This window comes from Phaenicophaeus curvirostris, chromosome 1 (assembly GCF_032191515.1).
Source record: "Phaenicophaeus curvirostris isolate KB17595 chromosome 1, BPBGC_Pcur_1.0, whole genome shotgun sequence".
Taxonomy (NCBI): Eukaryota; Metazoa; Chordata; class Aves; order Cuculiformes; family Cuculidae; genus Phaenicophaeus; species Phaenicophaeus curvirostris.
In genome coordinates this window covers 59,885,848-59,907,631 of record NC_091392.1, presented here as the reverse complement: position 1 = coordinate 59,907,631, position 21,784 = coordinate 59,885,848, and the positions used below count along the sequence as shown (strand labels likewise).

Genomic DNA, 21,784 nt, shown 5'->3' with positions numbered 1-21,784 from the left:
GACTCACATTATTATTTGTGTTCTATTAGCAACTAGAGGCCTTCAAACTTCCTAGCTGGCAGATATACATAAGGCAGCAGATATACATAAGGAGAAGGATTATTCTAGGCCTGTGGGGTATACAATTTAAATGAAGGGGAGTAACAAACAGCAGGGAAAACAAAAAAAAGGTCCTCCATTTTCCAGGCAGGTATGGAGGAGCTGGGAATTGCCAGCAATCACCAGGGGTTTTTGACTCCCTGTGAGAAGAGAGCTCCTCAACTGCCACGTACACTTGGAAATCCCATACTGGCTTTCTTAAGGCAGGGGAAAGTCTGCTGGAAAGTCAGGAGCTAACTCCTGTGCCACTTCTCCTGCATCCTGGTCTGTGGCTTTAGCTGGCAGGGTGCCTTTCTGGTCTATTTTTATAAAGCACTGACAAGTTGAGTATCTCTGGATTAGAGAACTGAGAAATGCACACCACCACATAAGAGAAAAAAAAAAAAAAGCTAAACTGAAAAAAAAAACCCTAAAACCAACCCAAACCTACAATATTCTAGAGACAGGTGAACTTTCTGTGCATGAAAATGAAGCCCAGGTGTCATGGATCAGTCTCAGACACAGAGAAAAGTTTCAAAGCACAGCTCTGCCAACACACAGTGGCCTCAGCCAGAGACTAATCCAACCCATTGTGCAAATTTATGAAAAAGAAGACATGACCAGAGTGATTTTTGTCTCAGAATAAGTTGTTCCTCATTTCCTTTTTTTGATGAACTACACTTTGTTTCATGCCCCAAAAGCTTTAAAATGAGCACAGAAAACTATTAATTTAATTCCTGACTGTATTAAAAGTATCAGGTAACAAGATGTCCACACACTTGTGCACGCTTTCTGCGCCTCTATGTATTGCTAGGCATTCACCTCTTTGTCCACATACCTGGGATTAAAAATGCTATCTTCTACATACCAAGAACCTTAGCCCTATCTCAAACTTGTACTTTGCCAAAAAGAAACTCTGCTTTCTGACATACTTAAGGAAGCATCAAAAAAGGAAGAAAATTCTGGGTTTATTTATATTCTCCCCACCACTAAAAGCACAGATATTTTTAAAGGAGCTCCTCTCTTGTAAGGTGCAATTAGAGTCATGGTACAAAAGTAATATATTTAGGGTTGACAATAAAGAGAAGGAGGACTGACTGGGGCCATTACAAGCTACAGAGCTGGTAGAGTCTTTCAAGTACCTTACACCAGGGTGCAAACGAGATCTATTTCTGGGTGTCTCTAACCCCAGCTAGAGTTTAGCAACTTGAGGGCGTCACACACATTTACTAATCCTTTCCCCCTTCCAAGTGTGCAGTGCAGGAGATGCAGACTCTGTTAATTCATTCATGAAATGATGTAGATGACATTTCCCCACATATAAGAAATGACAGCGATTAAATTAAGCTCACAAAGTGCCATGAAGAGGAAAAAAACTGCCAAAAAACATAACCTCTGAATTATACAAGCATATTTGGCAATCTGTGTCCATTTGGTTTTCTAAGGAAACCTGAGTCTGAATTAAACTGCAAGCCTGAAAACTCATGCCATGTTCAGAGGCTGAGAAGAGAAGCAGCAAAGGGATGGACAGGGATAACAGAACCATTTGTTTTCTTGCTCTATGGGGTCCTGGGCTGTCCTCTGCAGCAGGGGAGCTGCCACTTCCCAGGGCTGGCAGGGTTTATTTTTATCCTGGCAACTGGGCTAAGATGATTGCCACCATCACTGCCGCTGCTCTGCATGCTTACATCATACCGCTAGCGCTGATTAGCTACATCAGTATTCCACTTCATTAATGTAAAATGGAAGCTGTAAATAGGGTACTGCTTTTATAGGATGCTCCTGGAAAAGAGAAGTACTGTGATATTATTAAGGAACCAGTTGCTCCTCCCGCCTGGGTGTGCAATGCTATTTCTACTGGGTGATGCTGAAAGTGCTGGTAGCTCTTCAGCTCAGCAAGATCGCCAAAAGGTTTCTAAATCTTTTCCCACGATGTTTCCCACCAAGCTTGGACTGTATTAGTCTGTGTTTTGTTACTTGTGTTTAGACTGTGACATTTTCCCCAAAGCTTGTTTTGTTTGCACTTGTTAAAGCAGGGTATGCCTGACTGACCTCATGTGATGGTGCAGCAGACCTTTCCTGTGGGTTTCAGCATATTTCCGTGCCCAGCCTATTTATGAGTTTGTGAGATGTGTCATGAGAGCAGTCTCATCTTGGGCTCTTTGCACCTAATTCATTACCAAATTACTACTTCACCATACCCCGAGAGAAAAACCATCAGGTTACTATTTCCAGAACACTGGATTACTATTTCTAAGAAAGGCTACATCTGGGGAATAGCAAACTTTCTGTTTCCAAACTTTACTTGCTAACATCTATACAGTGTTTATTTGTATGGATTTATATGAGTCTATTATTTATATTCAACAGTGATGCCTTTCTTCATCAGTGCAGTGAAAATTAAAAAAAAAAGGCTGAGGAGGATAAGCAGACAATGTTACTCAGGCTAAACAAGGGCAACGTTTTCTCCATCTTTTTTTTCCACATAAGGGAGAGAGAGGGATCTGCTGAGCACTTATCCTGATTTCTAGTCAGAAGCTCTAAGCAGCTTCCCTTGACAGACAGGTAAGCAATTTCTGGGAAACAACAGGCAGTATTACCCTGGCAGGGCTACAGCCATTTTGTACAAGATAAATGGAGACAGAGCAGCACACTTGAAGATGAGGAATATGACTGTGATGCTACATCAAATAATACGGCTGAGAGAACACATAGAAGAGGGGCATGCAGTGCATTGTTGCTTTCTAGAAAAGCAGGGGGGACCCATCCAAACGGGTGGTCACAAAGCCAAGGAGAATCCTCAGTGTCCCAGAAAGCAGGAGAGCAGGCATGTGTTGTGGTGCAGGCTCCAAGGAAAATTTGGGGACACAGGACAAGAAGAAGTGAGCATATGTGCAACCATATGGAGAAAATGCAACAGGAGGGAGGTCAAGCGATTTAAATATAATTTGTGATACTATAATATCACAAGATACAGCAAGCTATAAAACAGGTGGACTGCAATAAAACCACAAGTGTAATGAAGTTGCTAGTTACACACCCATCGCTAAACTACATATACGCAAACACACTTCAAGACGACTAAAACAAAACCTGTGTGATCTGACTTCTGCATCTCATGAAGCATTTCTGGTCATGATAAATTTGAGGGGCTTATTATTTTTCCTCCATGAGACCTGACATCAGCATACAAAGAGAAGCCATCCGTTAAGTCTGCATTTCTGTTACTTTCAACTTACATATACTTTACATATCATCATGCCCGGGACTCAAGTGTGGCTAGAGATTTTCACATCTCTGGTTTTTGTTAGCCATTTTAGCCCTAAAGGAAAGAAAAGGCTTTCAGAAAACACTGAGTGTCTCCATCTGCTGAAAAGTCACGTCCTCATACATATCTTCAAAAGAGGCATTCAGAACAGAGGCATTCAAAATCAGTAGGCTGTTTCTGTTTGTTTTAACTCTGCACTTTATCTTTGTAGGTAGGAGAGCTCATCTGCCTCCTGTAAATATGAACAGCAGTTGTGGACAATACTTTTTTTTTTCTTCACATGTTTGAAATAAACATATACCTAATTTTCTTTCAGTCTACTCCTTCTTACTAGCATTTTGATCTTAAATCAATCAGTTATAATATATTGCCCATCATATCTTTTTATTCTTTTGTCCTGTTTTTGTTAATGCAGAAGCACACATTTCTAAAATCATGCTGTATTAATATTAGACTGTATTAATTCATCAACAACAGATAAGATTCAAAATAGTGTTGTTTTGCATCATAAAAATAACATGATGAAATGAGTAAGCCAAATCAACTTTTGTGTAATTACACATGTATCCAACATTTTGTTGAATAAGAAACAAGACACTTTGATTTGGTCATGGCTACCAACCTGAAGGTATTTGAAGTTTAAACAAATGAAAGTAGGGTTTCATAAATGAGAAGCAACGGTCAATGCGTTCATCCAATTTGTGTGCAAGGAAGATATAGATGCCAGTCAACACTGGACAGCTTTAGTCAGGCAAGTAAAGGTTTGCAAGACTGGCCACAAGAGGGACAGTCACTGGGACTCACTTTTCTTTCCAGATCTGCCTTAAAAAAAAATGTTGTAAACAAATAAAAAAAAATAGTAACCACCTACTGAGCTCCTATGAATGTACTTTTTATGCTATAGCATATGAAATGCACACAAGAAAGATTCATTTTTTTAAATCCTTGCATGCCTATGGGAGTGTGTACTTTTTGTATACATTCTTAAGACCTACACACGTACACACAAAATATTTTAATTTGGTTAATGTATTATTAAATGCTCACTAAGCCAAATAAAAGTCATTTCCCAATACTTTATATGTTTATCATGAAACCTCTAGCAGAATTCTTTACAATAAAAACGCTAGCTGTACACATGATCAAGCTAAACTACCTTGGGGAATGGCTAGTACCTGACCATGTGGAAACATTAAAAAGCACGGCTTTGCTATAGGAATAGAAGGAGAAAAATAGACATATTTTCTCACAAAAAAAAAATTGCAATGATAAAAATATTTTTAGTAGTAAAAAATGCTACAGCTCCAGGAAATTTCCCTGAATCAATTCAATCTGTGTCGTGCTGGACATTAAAAACCCATTAAAAATAACCATGACAAATTTCCTAACCTCTTTTAGTGCACCATGCAGAAGACAAAGGAAACTGCAATTCAACAGAGATAGAAAAGAAAGAAAAGAATGGAAAAAAACGATAGTTTGTGCATCAATGGTAACATCCTTGCTGACAACAACGGGCAAATCTATGCCACAAAAGACGAGAGGAGCAGAAATTATGTGTACAGCTGACAATGGCACTCCAAAGTAATGACTTCCAGGAAAATCTGCTGTTACAAATGGCCAACATGCTGCTGAGCAGTAGTTGAGTCATGACTTTCATAACACGGTAAATTGTTTTAGACTAAAATGGATGTACAGAAAAACAGAATATATATGGCTCTGGTAAGGCAACTATGGGGATAACATCCTACAAACAGCCAATATGTTCACCTGGCTTAAATTATTAAACCTCACTGAAATCCATGTACTTCGGGGGATTTCTCCTAATATTTAATGTGTAGTCATAAGACACAGATGATGTTTCAAACAGTAATATTGGTAAGAGCACTACCTACTTGACCTGTTTTCTCCTTTGTACATGTTATCAGTTGTAACAAACATTCTTCTTTTGCAGCTCCCTTTTTAGGGAGGAGAACAGGTTGTATAACAAATGATATATGTGTCACTACCTCCTGCAACAACCCAAATCCCTGAGGATGCAGGAGTACATTTAGCTCTCTCTTCTTCCATGGATGCACCCCTTTCACTATGAAGCAGGAGGTCTTGTTCACCCACCTCCTTCTCTTGATGGCTAGCCAGGGTGCAGGATATTACACCAATGCTGGCACTCAATTCACATGTGCACATTGCGCACATTTAAGCTCTCTTCACGGCTGCATTAAGCAGCTGTCCTGGACCACGTCTGGCTACCCAGGCACATGAGTGAGACGCAGACTCAAAAATTTCTCCTCTTTGGCTTGGTCACAACTCCTTAGCTAAAGGCCTCAGGACTCGCATGGACCTGCTTCATTTCTGAGTCATCTGAATAAATATTAATGTCCAACCCTGCTTTGCTATGTTACTCCCCAAAGCCTCTGGATCTCTGAAGTCTGCTGGAGTGGTTTCCTCGAGCCCTTCCCTCAAAACGGTCAAGCATATATGAAACACCACCAGTTGCACTTAGGATTTCTGAGGAGAACATTTCTGAAATAAAATTAACATTTTTAACTGCTCAAAGTCTACCTAGAAAAAAGGGAAAACAACTAGAATTGAAAGCAGACCAATGCAAAAACTTCATATCTCTCCTAAACATACAGTTACTGGGGCAAGATCAAGTGATTTGATACTCAATGCAGCAATAGAGATCTAGAAAAGATACAACCCATTGAATCTATTCATAACCCCTATAAAGAAAGCAAAAAAAAACCAAAACCAAACCAAGCACAACTGTAGGATGAACCACCACTGAAGTAAATATATTGATTTATCAAAAATGATTGAAGACTGACAATACAAGGGTTATAAACACCTAGAAAAAAGAGAAAGCAAACCCACAAAACCAACCCACTGAAAAACTCCCACCTGCATTCACAGGGAAAAATGGACTGCAACAATAAAATACAATGGCAGTGCCTGTACATCTTTGATAGCTGCCCCTCCCAAAAGCTGGAACAATCTTGCTATAAACCAAGCAAAGGAAAATGTAAATGCATGAGCAATTGTCTGGGGGATTCAGATGCTTCGTGTCCTGTAGGCAAAGAAGGGAAGGGAGGAAAGCAAGAGAAGGCTCCACTTTCAGTATTTGCCATTATTATTGACCATATTCTCCTCACCTGAAGCCTTTTTAATACAGCAGAGACCTTACACTTAAATATGCACTGATGCACATGGCTGTTTAGCGCTGCCAGCAACACCTGCTTGCCCTCTGACCTCAGCACTAGCCACTGCTTTGACTCCTCCGGCAGGAGGCAGCAGGCAGGGACAGCCTGCAGATTTTGGGGAGGGGGCAGCCACAGTGAATCATGGGAACAGCTGCTTGCAGAAATCCAATATTAAAAATGGCAAGCTCAAAAGAAGAATGGGATGGGGAAATGCACTGAATACAATGCCCAGAGCAGTCCTGTGAGGCCATATAAACACAGTGGTGTATCAGAAGGGTATCAGGGCTATTTGAGGGCTTACAAACTGTGTATTTGTTTAAATACTTCGCTAAGAAAATGAACATATGGAAAATTATGGTAGTTTCCTAAACTTGATTCTGCTTTTCACTACTGATGAAAATCCAACTGCATTAGTTATTGGGCAAAAGTAAATGACATGCCACTGATGTGGGAGAAAAATTGGGTCTGTAGTAAGAATAAGTCTATATTCTTCAAGTATTAATCTTCCTATTTTGCAATGTTCTTCTCTGCCTCAAAAATCTGAATTTAAATTATTTTCATAGAAATTAATTTAATATTTAATGGTTAATGCCTTTCCACGTGATGCTATGGTACCATCTGACCTATTTTAACATTTGCCTCTGTACTGTACTTGTAGACCTACTTTCTCTTTCTCATGCCCCATCCACAGCTTATTTCCCACTGGGCCAAATGGACAGCCAGTGGACATATAAAACTGTTAGGCTGCTTTCATAACATTTTACTCTGGTCCTTCACACAGAGTACTTCATAAGATGTTCAATGCAATAAAAGGTCTCAAAGAACCAAGATCCTCTCATAATGTCACTCAGAAAGTCTTTGGAGCTACTCCCAGTGTCCTTGTCAAGATACTTTTTCAATAAAACAGATTCCAACATTGACAAAAAAAGCCTGGATTATTGCTGAGTGATAAAATGTCTACAGCTTAGACATGTCTACACTTACAGAGTCACAGCATTGCTCCCAACTCACTCTTTTTTCTGTAAACTACTTTAAGATGTCTGGATACATCTTACAATTTGCTGTACAAAACCTAATTTTATTCAATAGGCACCATTATCCAAAAATCAAAGTTATATAACATAAGAGAGATCTAAAAACATTGGGTCAAGATCCTCAAATAGTCACAGCTCCATGCCTTTAATGGAGCTACACTGAAGTAAACAACAGCTTGAAGGTCCAGACCACTATTTTCAGACTTGTTTGCATGGGGGAGAGAGGAGCTTCTGGGACAAAACGTGGTTTGAATCTTAGTTAGACTAGAAAATAATCCTATGGGAGCAGACCCCTATTGATACAACACTTGCTGGAGGAGAGGGTCAGTTTTTTTCCCCTGATGTAGTTAAGTGTCATTCCAGATCTGCTGTGTCTGTGCATGGGAGGTTTTTTGACATTACTATAGCTCTTTAATGATACCAGTACAATTTTATCAGTATGACTACAATAAATCCTCCTTCAAGACAAGCCTTCAGGTTTAGCCACCAAATTTAACGGAAGGTAAGAGAAATTCAAAATCCTCAGGATAATAGTGGCTCAGATCATTCCACACACCCCAAGTTAGAAAAAAATAGAATAACAGCAGAAGAGAACTTGTTCCTCTGCAGTGGGGTGTACTTCTGCCTACTGCCCGATGAAATCATACCCAGTTCACCAGCAGAAGGTCTGACATAAAGCAGACTCTCCAGGGAAAGAAGAGAGGTAGTCAAACAGAGAAAAATGGATAATTTGAAGATGGTGCCAAACCAACAAAGAAAAAGGAGACATTTTGTTCCCTTTACTACTAATAAAACATAGTAGACTAAAATTGATCCCCAGACTAATAAGGCAGAGCAAAATCTAAAACCTATATATGACGAAACAATAAAAGAGCAATGAAGAGATTTATGGAAGTACATATAAACCTTGGAATGACGTGACTATTGTCAGGTCATGTTACTGTTTTCAGCTCAACTTGGATAAGAAAAAACAGGGAAGAATAAAAATCAGAGCATGGAGAACAGATAACACAGGGCTGAAGGAGATGGAGAGAAGCAGGACAAATAAAACAGAGCCAGAGAAAATATGTAGGAGAGGAAAAAATAACAGCAAGAGGCATCCATACAAAGCCCACAAGACAAGGTTGTCCAAGTGAAAAAGAAGAAAATAAAACACACCTTAGAGCCAACAAAGTAGTGGAATCATCAAAGAACAACAGGCAGCAATGGAATGTAAAGTGCCTCTATGTTTAGGGCAAAACAGCAAATATGACTGTTTCTAAGAAACTAAATGAGAGACATTCCCCAACCAATTCCTGTAGAATGCTTAGGTGTCCTAATGGGTAGAGGCCATAAAAGATCTCATCTAAGGACTCCTCAGCATGGGAAGAGAGGGTCTAATCTAACCAGCATCTGAGTCTTCTTCCTGCAGTTCCTATTAAGTTGGGCACAAGGAGGGGACAGAGCCATGGATACTTCAGCCTGTGCTGGGGCTTGCAGAGAATTGGGACATGCAATAGGCTGCTGATATGCAGTTTTTTCTCTGCATCCTTCTTCTCCAGACCCCAGTGTGAGACAAGAGGAATGGAAATCCCTTTCGACTGGTGCTTCTCATGGCACACAAGAAGGCAGTCACAAGTTGATTCTGGATTTCTTCGGGCTATCACAAAGAAGAGTAAACTGGCAGAAGGGAGTCACCTGGAAAAGTAGTAACTGTGACTCCCCTTTGATGAGTTGGGCTACCAAGGGAGGGCAGGAGGGAGGTTCTAAATTGCAGCATTAGTTTAAAGATCATCCTTCAAACACTGCCAAGAAAAGGAAGGAGGTGGGCAAGGGGCATTAGGAGATGATTTCCCCCCCTTTGTGTAGAGTGAGGAGAAATTATTCAGGAATGGCATTTAAAAATTGCCATCCATGGCACTGAGAACATCAGTTCTTATTCAGATTCATAGCTGGTGAAGTCCATTACTACCTCCTATATGTTACATATTGTATGTATCCACTTCAGGTTTGCATTAATACTTCTGGATGCCGTAGAAATTCCCAATGAAAGCATTTAAAGTGCACAGCAAAATATTTCAAATAAAATTTGTTTTACTAAAATAACGCCCAGATTTTTCAACCTTTTAAAAGCCCTCAGCCTGCTTTTCCCAACTGGTGGAAAGGGGGGGAAGTTACAAGGTAGATTTTACCGCTTGTTAAGAAGATTAACAAATGCAGGCTCTGGTAGACAGTGAAGAGGACAGATCATGGTGAAATTAAGTCTAGGAAACAAGCTTTTATAATGGTGTGGTTCACTCAGAATATTCCCTCCCCCTGCCTTAAATTAGGATGACACTGTCTGCTGTGCAGGTAGTGATCATATCAGTGTTACATGATAAGAAGAGTCCCATCCAAAGCTCCTTAAAATGATGATTTTAAGCATTAAGTAGCTAAGGAGCAGTCAGAACAGATTAAAGATCATTCATGTTGTATTTTAGGTGTAGAACGCTCCTCAGGCAGCACATTTCCAAAAGTAACTTCAGTTTTCAGATAACCTTAACCTGGAGCTCACAAGGACTATGCTTTAACAGCTAAGAGCTGCACTAGTAGTGTTCAAGGCAAGAAGGGAACTAAGAAACACCTCCCTAGGAGCAAATAGAGGTGAAACCACCTCTCAGCGTAGTTGGCACCTGCACCTGCAGAGGCAGATTTAATCAGGTTCTTCAAATGCAAAGAAACGGTACAAGGGCCTGGTCTACTGCTTCCCTTGTCAGTCTTCAGAGCTCACACCATTCTGGCCAATGTTGGTTCAGTGGACTTGTACTGATCAAGGGATTTCCCTCTGCAAACACTAATTCAAACTGCTATGAGTGCTGAAGTGAGCATCAGGAACGTGGTACAGGTGACAGGCACTGTCCTTTGCTGCCTTGCCAAGTGCATATAAAATGTTGTATGTCTCATTTGGTTGGATTTCACACTCTTTTTCCAGAGGTGTAAAAGATTACATCAGGTCTTTGACTTAGGATGGCTTGAACAGCTGCATTAGAGTCATGGAGCAGTCATGATTCTATGGACAGAGGAAAGAAATTTGGAAAAAAGTGCAGCAGGAAGCACATGCTTGAACCTCAGCTACCCCAGGGCAATGTCTGGAATCTCAGAGAAGGAGACATCAAAATTACCATGGAAATGGCTTTGCCTATAGTGAGGGCTGGGACTGTAACATTTTGGAGGGCCTTTGAGTCTCTGTGAATACCCAGAACACAAATGTCCTAGGATCTGACCAGGACAGCAAGAGAACACAGTGACAAATCAACAGATATCTTAGATTAGACAAGCTCAAGTTGCATGGTTCTCATGGGAGGTTATAGTCCAAACATAAGATTTTGCCCATGACTACGAAGAACTCATTAACAAATGCCTTCAACATTACTAGTACACTAAGCATCAATTTGCAATGTTCCAGAGACCTAAGTACAAATGAAACATGCCAGAATTAAACTAGTCAACTAATTTACCATAAATTCCGCCTATAAACTGCATCCCACAGGTCTCCATACACAGAATGTAAAATGCTCCATAATGATGAGTTAAAACTGTAACAATAACACTAGACTCCAATTCTCAGAACAGAGTATGCTACCTTTTCAGTAAACCTTTAGGCATCAGTTCCATAAAAGGCTCTGTTTTTAAGACCAATTAGCACTTGGGAGAAGAGGAGAAACTGGTGATGATATACCCACGAGTAACTCCCAGGACTTGTGCCAGCAGCTTGATTTAACCATTGGAACTAACTATAACCAATACCTAATTATGGTTAAGTGTGGAGAGTCAGGTGGAGATGTAGCATTGTACCGTTACATTGCATTTTAACAAGGAATATTGTTGGGTTTGGATTCTTATTTAAAAGAAAACTTTAAAAGAACAGGTTACTTTTAACAAATTCTGAAAGCATTAATTAAAAAAAAAAAAAGGACTAAGAGTTTAGCTTAAGAATATTAAGATTCTGCTATTGCCCAGGCAATTTTTGAGATAATCTTTTATTTCAGACAGAATGGCTAGCACATTACACAGAGAAGCAACAGATTTATCTACAGGCAAAGTGCTGTCAAACGAGCGGGTGGGAAGGGAAAAGAAATATTTTTCTCCCCATTAACTTCTTTCAACTACAATAAACCTAGGTGTTTATGTGTACCAACACATAAAGCACTCGGTACACATCATTTTTCAGGCACAAATGCAATTGTTTCTTTTATGGCCCTGATTCAGCAAGGTAGAAAAACTTCTGCCTAACTTGAAGCATATTGAGTAACACCACTGACTTTAATGGGATTGCTCACGTGCCCAGAGTTAGGCACATGTTTAAGGGTTCTGCTCTACAATATGCATAGTTTGCAGAAACTTAAAGGAAAAGGAGATAACTCCAATTCACAACAGAAATTCTGGAACTGATTAACAATCCTATAGAATCAAAGGACCTTATCATAACACATAAATGAGGAAACAAAGTGAGGAAAAAAAATCCTGACAGAAAATGGAAGACTTGACTCTGGCCATAAAAGTATATCACTTTTTAAGAAAACAAAAATCCAGGCAAGTGAAGCTATCAAAAATCTTTATTGGGTTAAATGTGAAATAGAGATTATGAAGGGCTATAAATCAGAAATAGGAAGCCTGTTTTTATTCTGTCCTCCCTATCCTTGCCTGGGCATGATTTTCTGTAGCTGAAATACGAAAAGCAAATTTTTTAAAATATCAAAGTAAAGGAAAGAGCACAGGAGAGGTAGTAAGTCCATTAGACCCCCAGTGCAGAAGAGGAAATCAAACAGGGTAAGATTGTTTCATAAAACTAAATTATTTCTTTACATGAACCTTCAGAGACAAAGATGAGAATATTGTCCTGGGCTCACTCTTTTCACATAAAGCAGAGTAAGGCTAGAAACCAGGGGGTTAAAAAAAAAAAGAAAACCGAAACAAAACACCACACACACACACAAGCTCCCCCAAGAAAAACACAGAACAAAAAAAGTGAAACTAAAATGGCAATAAAGGCACTATTTCTTCAGGTAAATTACCCGCATGATGATGACGTTAGCTGTTTCCTGCAGGAGGGAATCCTGCCCCCATCTACCTTAGGTTTTCCATAAGGTGTTTGAGGAATGCTGAGGAAGGATAAGACTCCCAGAAAAGTTCCAGGTGCCCAAATCCCAGAACCACATCCCTCTTCTGCCTACAAAAGAGGAAAGCCCCAGACATCCACAGTGATTAACCAGTATGCCTCGGCCCTGATGCAAAGGCCAGGAGCAGCAGTGAGAAAAGCCTGTTTCTTGTCCACAGCTGTTTGATTATGGACTCGTCTGTAATAATGCTAACCACTGCCATCTGCAGCAACATTTTTTGGAGAGAGGACAAGTCAAGCATTAAGTTAGAACCAACTCTGGCTCCAGATACTTCTGAAAAGCTGTCAGTTGCCAGCATAGCTTACAATCACAACTCACTCCTTGACACATTTAAAGTTAGTGACTGGCTCCATGGTCTAGCCTAATCCTTGAAACCACCCAACCATTTAGGCAACCAGGCTTGATCTTTGTTCCAATAATGACTTACTAGGAAATTGTTTAAGGAATATTAGGACATCTCTAAGGAAAAAAATAAAACACTGCACACAGATCAAACATTGAGTAATTCCATAGACACCTTCATAAAATTGCTTGTCCTATTTTAAATTGCCTTCGGTGTATTACTTAAAAATATGCTTTAGTAACCTACTGCAAGACAAGAGACTGTTTTATATGGATATGGAGGCCCATTTCCACCTGTGTTTTCACAATAATCTTCAGCAATGCATCCACACACCCCACCCATTCTGTGGATTTCTGTGGTACTGTGCTGATCTGGGGATGCTTATGCTAGAGCCCAACAGAAGCTCAGTTTGGGTAGATGTAGTTTGCTGCTGGCAGTTTATTAGGGACAGAGAATGGCTTACAACAGGACCTTGTCAGAAACATTCTCAGTAGTTTGTCCCCCCATCAGAAAATGCAGATTTTGAGCTTGGGACTCTCTTTGCCTATTCACAGTCCAGCAACTGCAAGCTTAAAATCCCAGCTTGCCTTCAGCATTCTGGAGGTGGTTTAATCCAATCTACATCCTCTTGCTACTCCTAGACCCATCTCTTCACATTTACCTTACTTTGTTCTGGTCCTCCTTAGCACTTATTCTATTACATAATTGGTCAGATTTCTCATAGCAGGTTGAAGTTGAGAGTTCAAGTAAAGGAAGACTAAGAATAGAATTTGACCTTCTGCAAGCTGTTTCAGATGCAAAAGGGGATGAAGAAAAGAGTGTCACCCTACAAACTGCACTGAATTTTAATCTTCTGTTCTTAAGTCTGATTATACGCACTGAGGACTACGTTATGAACTCTTATACTCCTCTCCACATCCACATGCAGTGCTACAGTTGAAGCAGAATAGGTTCATTCATCCTGGAGGCAATCACCTGTGTGCCTGGGGCTATATCATATTTTCTGTTCCTTCACTGGTGGTGTGTTGTTGGGCCAAGAATATATTACTTATTTTGGCACTATTCTCCAATTCCACATCAGCCATACATGGTTACAGTGCTGTAAAGTCATAATGATGCAATCACAGTAGAGCAGTCAAACACATCCAAAGTGTGTATATTGAGTAATATTAACTTTTCGCCTCTACAGCTTTGCTCATGTTGTAGCAGTTGCTTTCCTGCTTCCATAAAGTATACTTCCCCCCGTTATTTCTCCACTTCAACTCAGAAGCTCTTTGTTTCCCTGTCTGCTATTACCAACTATTTCCGATCAGTAGCTATAACTTAAAGCTGAAATGGCATAATTGGATATTGTATGCGTGAAAATCAAGTGTCAAAATACCAAAGTTCATCCAACAGATAAGTGACATAAGTCACTAATTTCCAGAGAAACAAAGACCACATTCCTGCAAAACTCTCACCATAAAAAGGAGAACATTCAACACAAATCTTAACATGCATCAATACATTGCTTTCCAAGTAAGGTATTTTTCACTTTCTATTTTTGGTATGGAGAACCAGCACATATATTTAGAGGAGGTATTTTTATAGAAGATACATCAAAGCATACATGAACTAAAAACTACCATTCTGTTGCAAGATCTCTGCAAAAGTCATGTCCATGGCTTGGATTCCCTCATTGAACAGAAATGCTAAAACCCTGGTTTTGCACCAAACCAGAGCTTTTTGTTTCTGCCTTGGCTTCCATCTAGGGTCATCTCTATATGAAAACAGACAGTTTTCACAGCACACACTCACAACTGAAGACTATTTGCATTGTCTCTCTTTATAAAACAGTAATACCATCACCTCTCCTTGGGAGCGAAGAAAAGAAAAATGCTTTTATGACCTACAAAAGCCTTATTTGAAATAATTCTCTACGACTTGAGGCCTTTTGAAATGATAGGGATATATTGTTTTGACTTGATTAAAGCTGAAAAGTTGATTTGACATCCTGTTGTCAAGGAAACCAATTCACACACAAAAGAAAACAGTTGTGATGGTATCATTCAGACTGTTCAAGTGACCTTAGAAAGAAAAAAAAAGCTTCAGTTCCAAAGATTTGTATTCAACTCACTTCACCACTGTAGAAATAAAGATCATTGCTCTTTATGCTTATTGGAAAGCAGTTTTCAATCTGGGAAAAGCAAAATGCCACATCTTCTTCAACCTGCCAGATCCAATACTTTGCCGGGACCATACACATAAACACACCTACCATTTATTGCTTATTTCAAAGGACACAGAAAGACTCACACGGAAGATATATAAGGAAGAAGGAAATTCTTTAATTGACAGGACCATGATAAATATCCCCTGATACATAGAACACCAACTGAAAAGCAGCTCACAAGCCATGTTTCAAAACATCCTTCTTCCGCTATAAATAAAGCTTACCTCAAGGACAGTAATGTTTGATCCCAGCTTTGTTTTCCTGGGAGATATCAAAAAGCAGCATTTATTCTTTGCCTGCCTGCTAGATCCCTCACAAATTGAGTTTTTCATGCACCCAATAAATGGGACATAGTTATGCTCAATCAGCTCACTCCTCTTACCTACAGAATACCAGAGGTAGAACTGTCTTGGCTGACCACTACCACCATCATCTAGCTTTACACTCCATGCAATTCTCACAGAGGTTTCATTCCCTAACAGCTGTGGGTAGACTGGAAAAATGAAACTCTCTATCTATCTGTTCTCACACTGTAATTATACATCTCTTTCTCCAGTGATATAGCCTCTGCGTGGCCAAGTGAGTAGATGACTAAATAGAAACTTGTCTCAATTTCAGCTTATAAAAAAATAGGTGTGATATTAATAAGAAGGGAAATACACTGAGGAATGAATGCCAGTGTTCTTACATTATTGCCACTTAAGGGCATCACACCAAAGGTCACGGAGATAATAAGCCTCAGTCATTTTCCATTTGTTACACAACACACAACTTGCCACAGTGTTAATGAATATCTTTCTCCATTCCTGGCCAGCCAAGACACTGCATTATTTCCTCTCAGACAAGTACCTAACCCTGAGAATTCATTATTTCCATAAGTTCTTGTAGCACTTTGTCCTTAGGGCTGAGCCTAAATACCACAAGGCAGCTGTGACTGGAGTATCGAACGCTTCATATGCCTAACTTCAACTTCTTTCTGATAGAGCTTTTTTGCTGGAAGAGCATACAAAACGTATTCATATAGTTTATGATGAAATATGCTCAAACACATTCATATATGCTCTCTTACAAGTCTCAAAACACATACACAAAATTTTGAGATTGTCTGTACTTTGTGGATATTGCTTGTTACTTATATATTGAAATAATAGCTATGCTAGAAACACCAACTGACCGCAAAAATGGAAGCCATGAAATAACTGCATTTACACTCAAGATGATGACAACTGGAAAATCGTTCTTGGAACAGAAATCAGATTCACAGAAATGTGGAAGTGCTTGTATGAAGGGATACACTGCTTAGACACTCTTTACTCCTAAAAAACTGCTAAGACAGCACAGCTGAGCTATAGAGAGGAATGCCTCATTTCTAATCTGTACTTCGTTGTATTTCAAGTTTAGGAATTTTGCATAAACATAGATAGCAGCAGCGGAACCAAATTCATACTGTTTCACAAACTAGGTAAGGTGTGGTTTTAAGATGCTGAAATTATTATTTCCACTGTTCATTGTAAGTATAAAGAATACGCAGGTGAAAAGAAAATATTGAAGGCTTGTAGCTTTGTACAGTTCTAAAAAAGACTAAAGTTTATGTGCATAATTAAAATTAGAAAGGGAAGAATGAAGTCCAATACCAAAAGCTGAACTAAAATAAGCCAAGGTTACTTTCACAAAATCACAGAATCACCAGCTTGGAAAAGACCCACAGGATCACTGAGTCCAACCATTCCTATCTGCCACCAAACCGTGCCCCTCAGCACCTCGTCCACCTATCTTTTAAACACCTCCAGGGAAGGTGACTCCACCACCTCCCTGGGCAGCCTGTGCCAGTGCCCAATGACTCTTTCTATGAAAATGTTTTTTCTGATGTCAAGCCTGAACCTCCCTGGAGGAGCTTGAGGCCATTCCCCCTTGTCCTGTCCCCTGTCACTTGGGAGAAGAGGCCAGCACCCTCCTCTCCACAACCTCCTTTCAGGTAGTTGTAGAGAACAATGAGGTCTCCCCTCAGCCTCCTCTTCTCCAGGCTAAACAACCCCAGCTCTCTCAGCCGTTCCTCATAAGGCCTGTTCTCCAGCCCCTTCACCAGCTTTGTTGCTCTTCTCTGGACTCGCTCCAGAGCCTCAACATCCTTCTTGTGGTGAGGGGCCCAGAACTGAACACAGGATTCAAGGAGTGGTCTCACCAGTGCCGAGTACAGAGGGAGAATAACCTCCCTGGACCTGCTGGTCACGCCGTTTCTGATACAAGCCAAGATGCCATTGGCCTTCTTGGCCACCTGGGCACCCTGCTGGCTCATGTTCAGTCACTGTCAACCATCACCTCTGGGTCCTTCTCCTCCAGGCAGCTTTCTAGACAGACTTCTCCTAGTCTGCATCACTGCACAGGGTTATGCCCCAAGTGCAGGACCTGACATTTGGCCTTGTTAAACCTCATGCCATTGGTCTCAGCCCAGCCGTCCAGCCTGTTCAGATCTCTTTGGAGCCTCCCGACCCTCCAGCAGATCCACACTTCCACCCAGCTTAGTGTCATTCACAAATAAATATACATTATGTGTATTTCTACATTTTTTATTAACATGTTATCTTGGTGTTTTCTCCCTCTCAACAAACCCAAACAGCAAGAGCCAATAAAGAAGAAAGCTGATGGCATTGTTAAGCTTACCCACAAACAGGCCCATATTTCGTTATGAGTTTTGTGTGGCTTTCCCAAAAACCCTGGATAAAAGAAAAAAAAAAGGACAATATTTTAGAGCAGTACTTTACAGAAACTCTGTGATACAGTGTTGCTAACACACCAAACCTTTGACCCTTAACTAGGAGAAACATGGTATTTACTCATAACCTCACCCTTCTCTCATTATCCATCTGTGACACTAGGGTCTAGAAATGATGACTGAAAAAAATCCAATCCTGGAAAACATCTGGAGAACCATGAAACACGTTTTCATCGGGATTTTACTCTCCAAAATATGCTATTTCATGCTTGTTTGTTTTTTTAAAAGTAATCTCATTATTGGGGTCATGACTAATAAACTTTTCCCCAATATGTGTGCGGATGGAAAAACTGACAAAATAAATTAATAGCGTAATAATTATAAGACTTACTGCATACAAGAGAAATGCAGAGAATGTAGAAATGTTGTCTTGTTTTAGTTATTAAAAAAAGAAAACAAGTCTAAACTGCTAAGTTGAAGTTTAGCATAAGGCAGTCACCTGGGACACTCTGCAGAATAGTAAGTGGATTGATTTTCGCAAACTTAGAATTTTTATTCTGTGTTTCATTTTTTATAACTGATGAAAATTGGTATTCATTTATATAAATAAACCTGCCATTATACGCAATTGTTATCATCATAAATGCATTCAAATCGATTAATCTGAAAGAAGGTGTGCAAAATGCAGACCCAAACATGAGTATTAAGAAATCTGTTCTAACAAAACTGCGATGTTTAAGAATCTTACTGCATTGTGTTTCTAACTTGCCTATGGAAAAATAACACGTTTGACTGCATTAATCTGCATTTATATTAATTCAAGAAAGACTATTGTGATCTATCTTCATTCGTCAGAGAAAACTGACTAACAAAGTAGAATACTTATGCCTCAAATTGAATCTTTCTTATTTTTTATGACATACTGCAGAATATTAGCTAGAACAATATGATCTATTGTAAATACATTAACCACAGACATAAATAAACAAGACCGTGTAATGTATGTATGCTTTGGGAGCATTTTACCACACTAAGCAAAAGAAAATCTGGTAATCCAAAGTATTTATCTTATTTATCATTCTTGGTTGCTAACTTATTACCCAAATTAGCGAAGTACTTGTCACTACCTGCAGTCCTCCTCTTACAGAGCCCTTCAGTTGTTTTTCATTCTTAATACAGTTGTGCATTGTTTTTTTTTAATCCTGCCCTTGCATTATGTTTATTCTACAGGACAATGTATCTCCAAGTTAAGGCAAGAACTTTAAGTTTTCCTTAAAATACAAAAAGCTATAGCACTGGATGGTGGGTAAGAAAACACGCTAAAGATAAAATTATGAAAAAGATGGTTTAGACAATTGCCTGAAAAAAATATATATTCTCACCTGAAAAATAATTTGCTACTAAGGTAAGCAGAAAAGCCTCATCCATCAGCACACAAACACTAAAGTGGACAAAGCCTTTGTGATACCACAAATACATACAGCTAACTCAAAAAGGCTTTTATCTGCAGACGCCGAGGGAGCAGAAAAGGTACATACGCATTCACATCAACCTACATTTTGCTATAGTGGTACTTCAGCAGTAGTAGGATTTCAGCCTGCAATTGTTATGATTTCAGCATTACAAAGGTTGCCTACTGCTTTCCCCCACTGATGCAAGAGGAAATCCTGGGGCCAGATTCCACCCAGCTCTGTTCTCCAAGCAGTCATCTAGGACTGCATAAAGTAGGCTCAGCTGATCCGTACGTTCTGAATGCTTTGCCTGCAAGAGTGACTCCATCCTGCCTAAACACGGCTGACAGATTTAAAACTACACTGAGGCACCACTGCAACACAGGGCAGGGTTTGAGGTTACCAGGCAAAGTTGAATTTGGGGTACAAGCTGCACAGGGCAAAGGGGACTTCCACTCCTGTGAGATGATGCCTCAATCAAGTTTTCCCCAGGCCACTTTCCTCCTAGCTTAAGACTTCAATGAGGAAATCCCAAACTACAGCTTAAACTTTGTCTGATAAGTTTTGCTTTGGATTGTGAGCATGCACTTATGTATTGCACTTTCTGTATCCACCAGCTGCATTCCAGTGAGCCATCAGGATATTAACATCTACAAGGAGCCCAGGCTTTAAATGATTCAGTGAAAAAGCCTTTCAGCTTCTTGGAAGTGCTGCTCCTGACTCGATACAGTTGAGCGGTTAGGTAGAACACATTTCAAATTAGGCCTGTTAACCAATAACTAGTTTTCCACCTCCAGGTCTCCTAAATGATCGCACTGGCTTAAAATTAACAACGCTTAGTTGTTTTCCTCCCAAAGTGGGAAGTACAAGCCTGCAGGATCAGGGGAGGAAAGGAGTTGAAAAAATACCTGGGAGAGATTGTGGGAAAGCATCCTCAGGAGTGAAAAAAGGCACTTGTTCTCTACACTATGGGGCACTTTCTTGTGTCCTGCATCACTGCACACATATGCATAACACTGACTGTCTCTGCTGTCCACCCTAGGACCCACTGCTCTGGGACCTACACCCCTCCACAGTGAGCATTTGGGAGCAGGTCTCATCAGGCCGCCTGGGAGAGAGAAGCAAACAGCACATGCAGAGCCCTGCAAGGCTCTGGTGGCTGGATCATATGCAAGGCAAAGGGAATGCGTGTGTATTCCTTTCAACCCAAGGCATGCCTTTCAGCTGGAGGAAGCTAGGATCACATGAAGTCACTTGCATTTCTCCTAGACAGCCATCAGGAAGGCCAATGATCTTGTAATGGTCTCAGTACACAGTAAGGAGATAGGCTGTGTATACACAGTTGTGCCAGTTTTGTAGCAATATCCCTGAACATGGCTTTCAGTAGACAGGTAGTTGAAAACATCCTCCTCCTTCTGTGAGTCACGTCTGAAGCACAGCAAGCCATGTAAGTGTTTTTGGTAACTCATTTGCACTGAGGTCAATCTGCTCCGATCCTCATTATCGTAGGTTTACCCAGGTTTATAATTTCAATTGTACATAATACATACAGGATAAATAAACATCTGCCCACCAGCAGCAACTATTTGACAAGAAAACAGAGGCAGAGGCCTCTCTTCAACTCAAGACCACTCAGTGGGTGAACATGAGGAGAGGAAGTGAACTGAGAAATGGTGTCTGATGACACGTACCCAGTGGCTTAAACAACTGTAAGACAGGAGCTATAATCAAGCAGTGTCAGGGTTTGGAAGGGGGTAAAACAGTGAAAAACATAAAAATGTGTTCTAATCTTTTAGGAAAACAGAAGGAAACTGAAAAGCAAAATAATGGGGGGTATTATGAGAGGGTATTATGAGATGACACCATGTCCAGCAGGAGGAACTGCAGCACATTGAACAGTCACTTGTAACAATTAAATGTAAAAACATAGTCAGTAATGCTGTTCCAAGTCAGAAAAAAATCATTTAGCTTTTTCTTTGTTTGGAAGCTGCAGAATGTGAATTGCCAACAACTCAGAAAAGGGTTGGGGCCAGGGGGACTTGCAGCATGTGGCCCCTACCGTGAGGTACCAGCCTGATGACAGCCCATTATCAAACAAGACAATACAGGAGTATGAAAAGCTTCTTTCCCTGAAGAAAGCATATTTTACAGCATCTGGTACACCATGGAAACAGCAGCTCAAGTGGGCTGACTGCTGCACACCCAGAAGGCTTCTTTGTTTACGGGGCTGACAGTTGCCTCCCTACAGGGAATTTGCATTCTCCCCTTCCTCTAAGTGTGTATCATCAGCTGCATCTGTGGGTAGAACCACTCATAAGGCCAAATCCTGCTCTCAGGGATACAGGCACAA

The 21,784-nt window shown here is 40.2% G+C and overlaps 1 protein-coding gene across 4 annotated transcripts in view; it reads right to left on the bottom strand.

Moving 5' to 3' along the window:
• TBXAS1 (thromboxane A synthase 1) overlaps positions 1-21,784 on the bottom strand; it is a 243,323-nt gene that overhangs the window by 133,291 nt on the left and 88,248 nt on the right. For all 4 annotated transcript variants that reach the window (XM_069859253.1, XM_069859226.1, XM_069859244.1 and 1 more), the window contains one exon: positions 17,932-17,984. In XM_069859253.1, the coding sequence (XP_069715354.1) occupies positions 17,932-17,984 (53 nt within the window). The remainder of the gene's footprint in view (positions 1-17,931; positions 17,985-21,784) is intronic.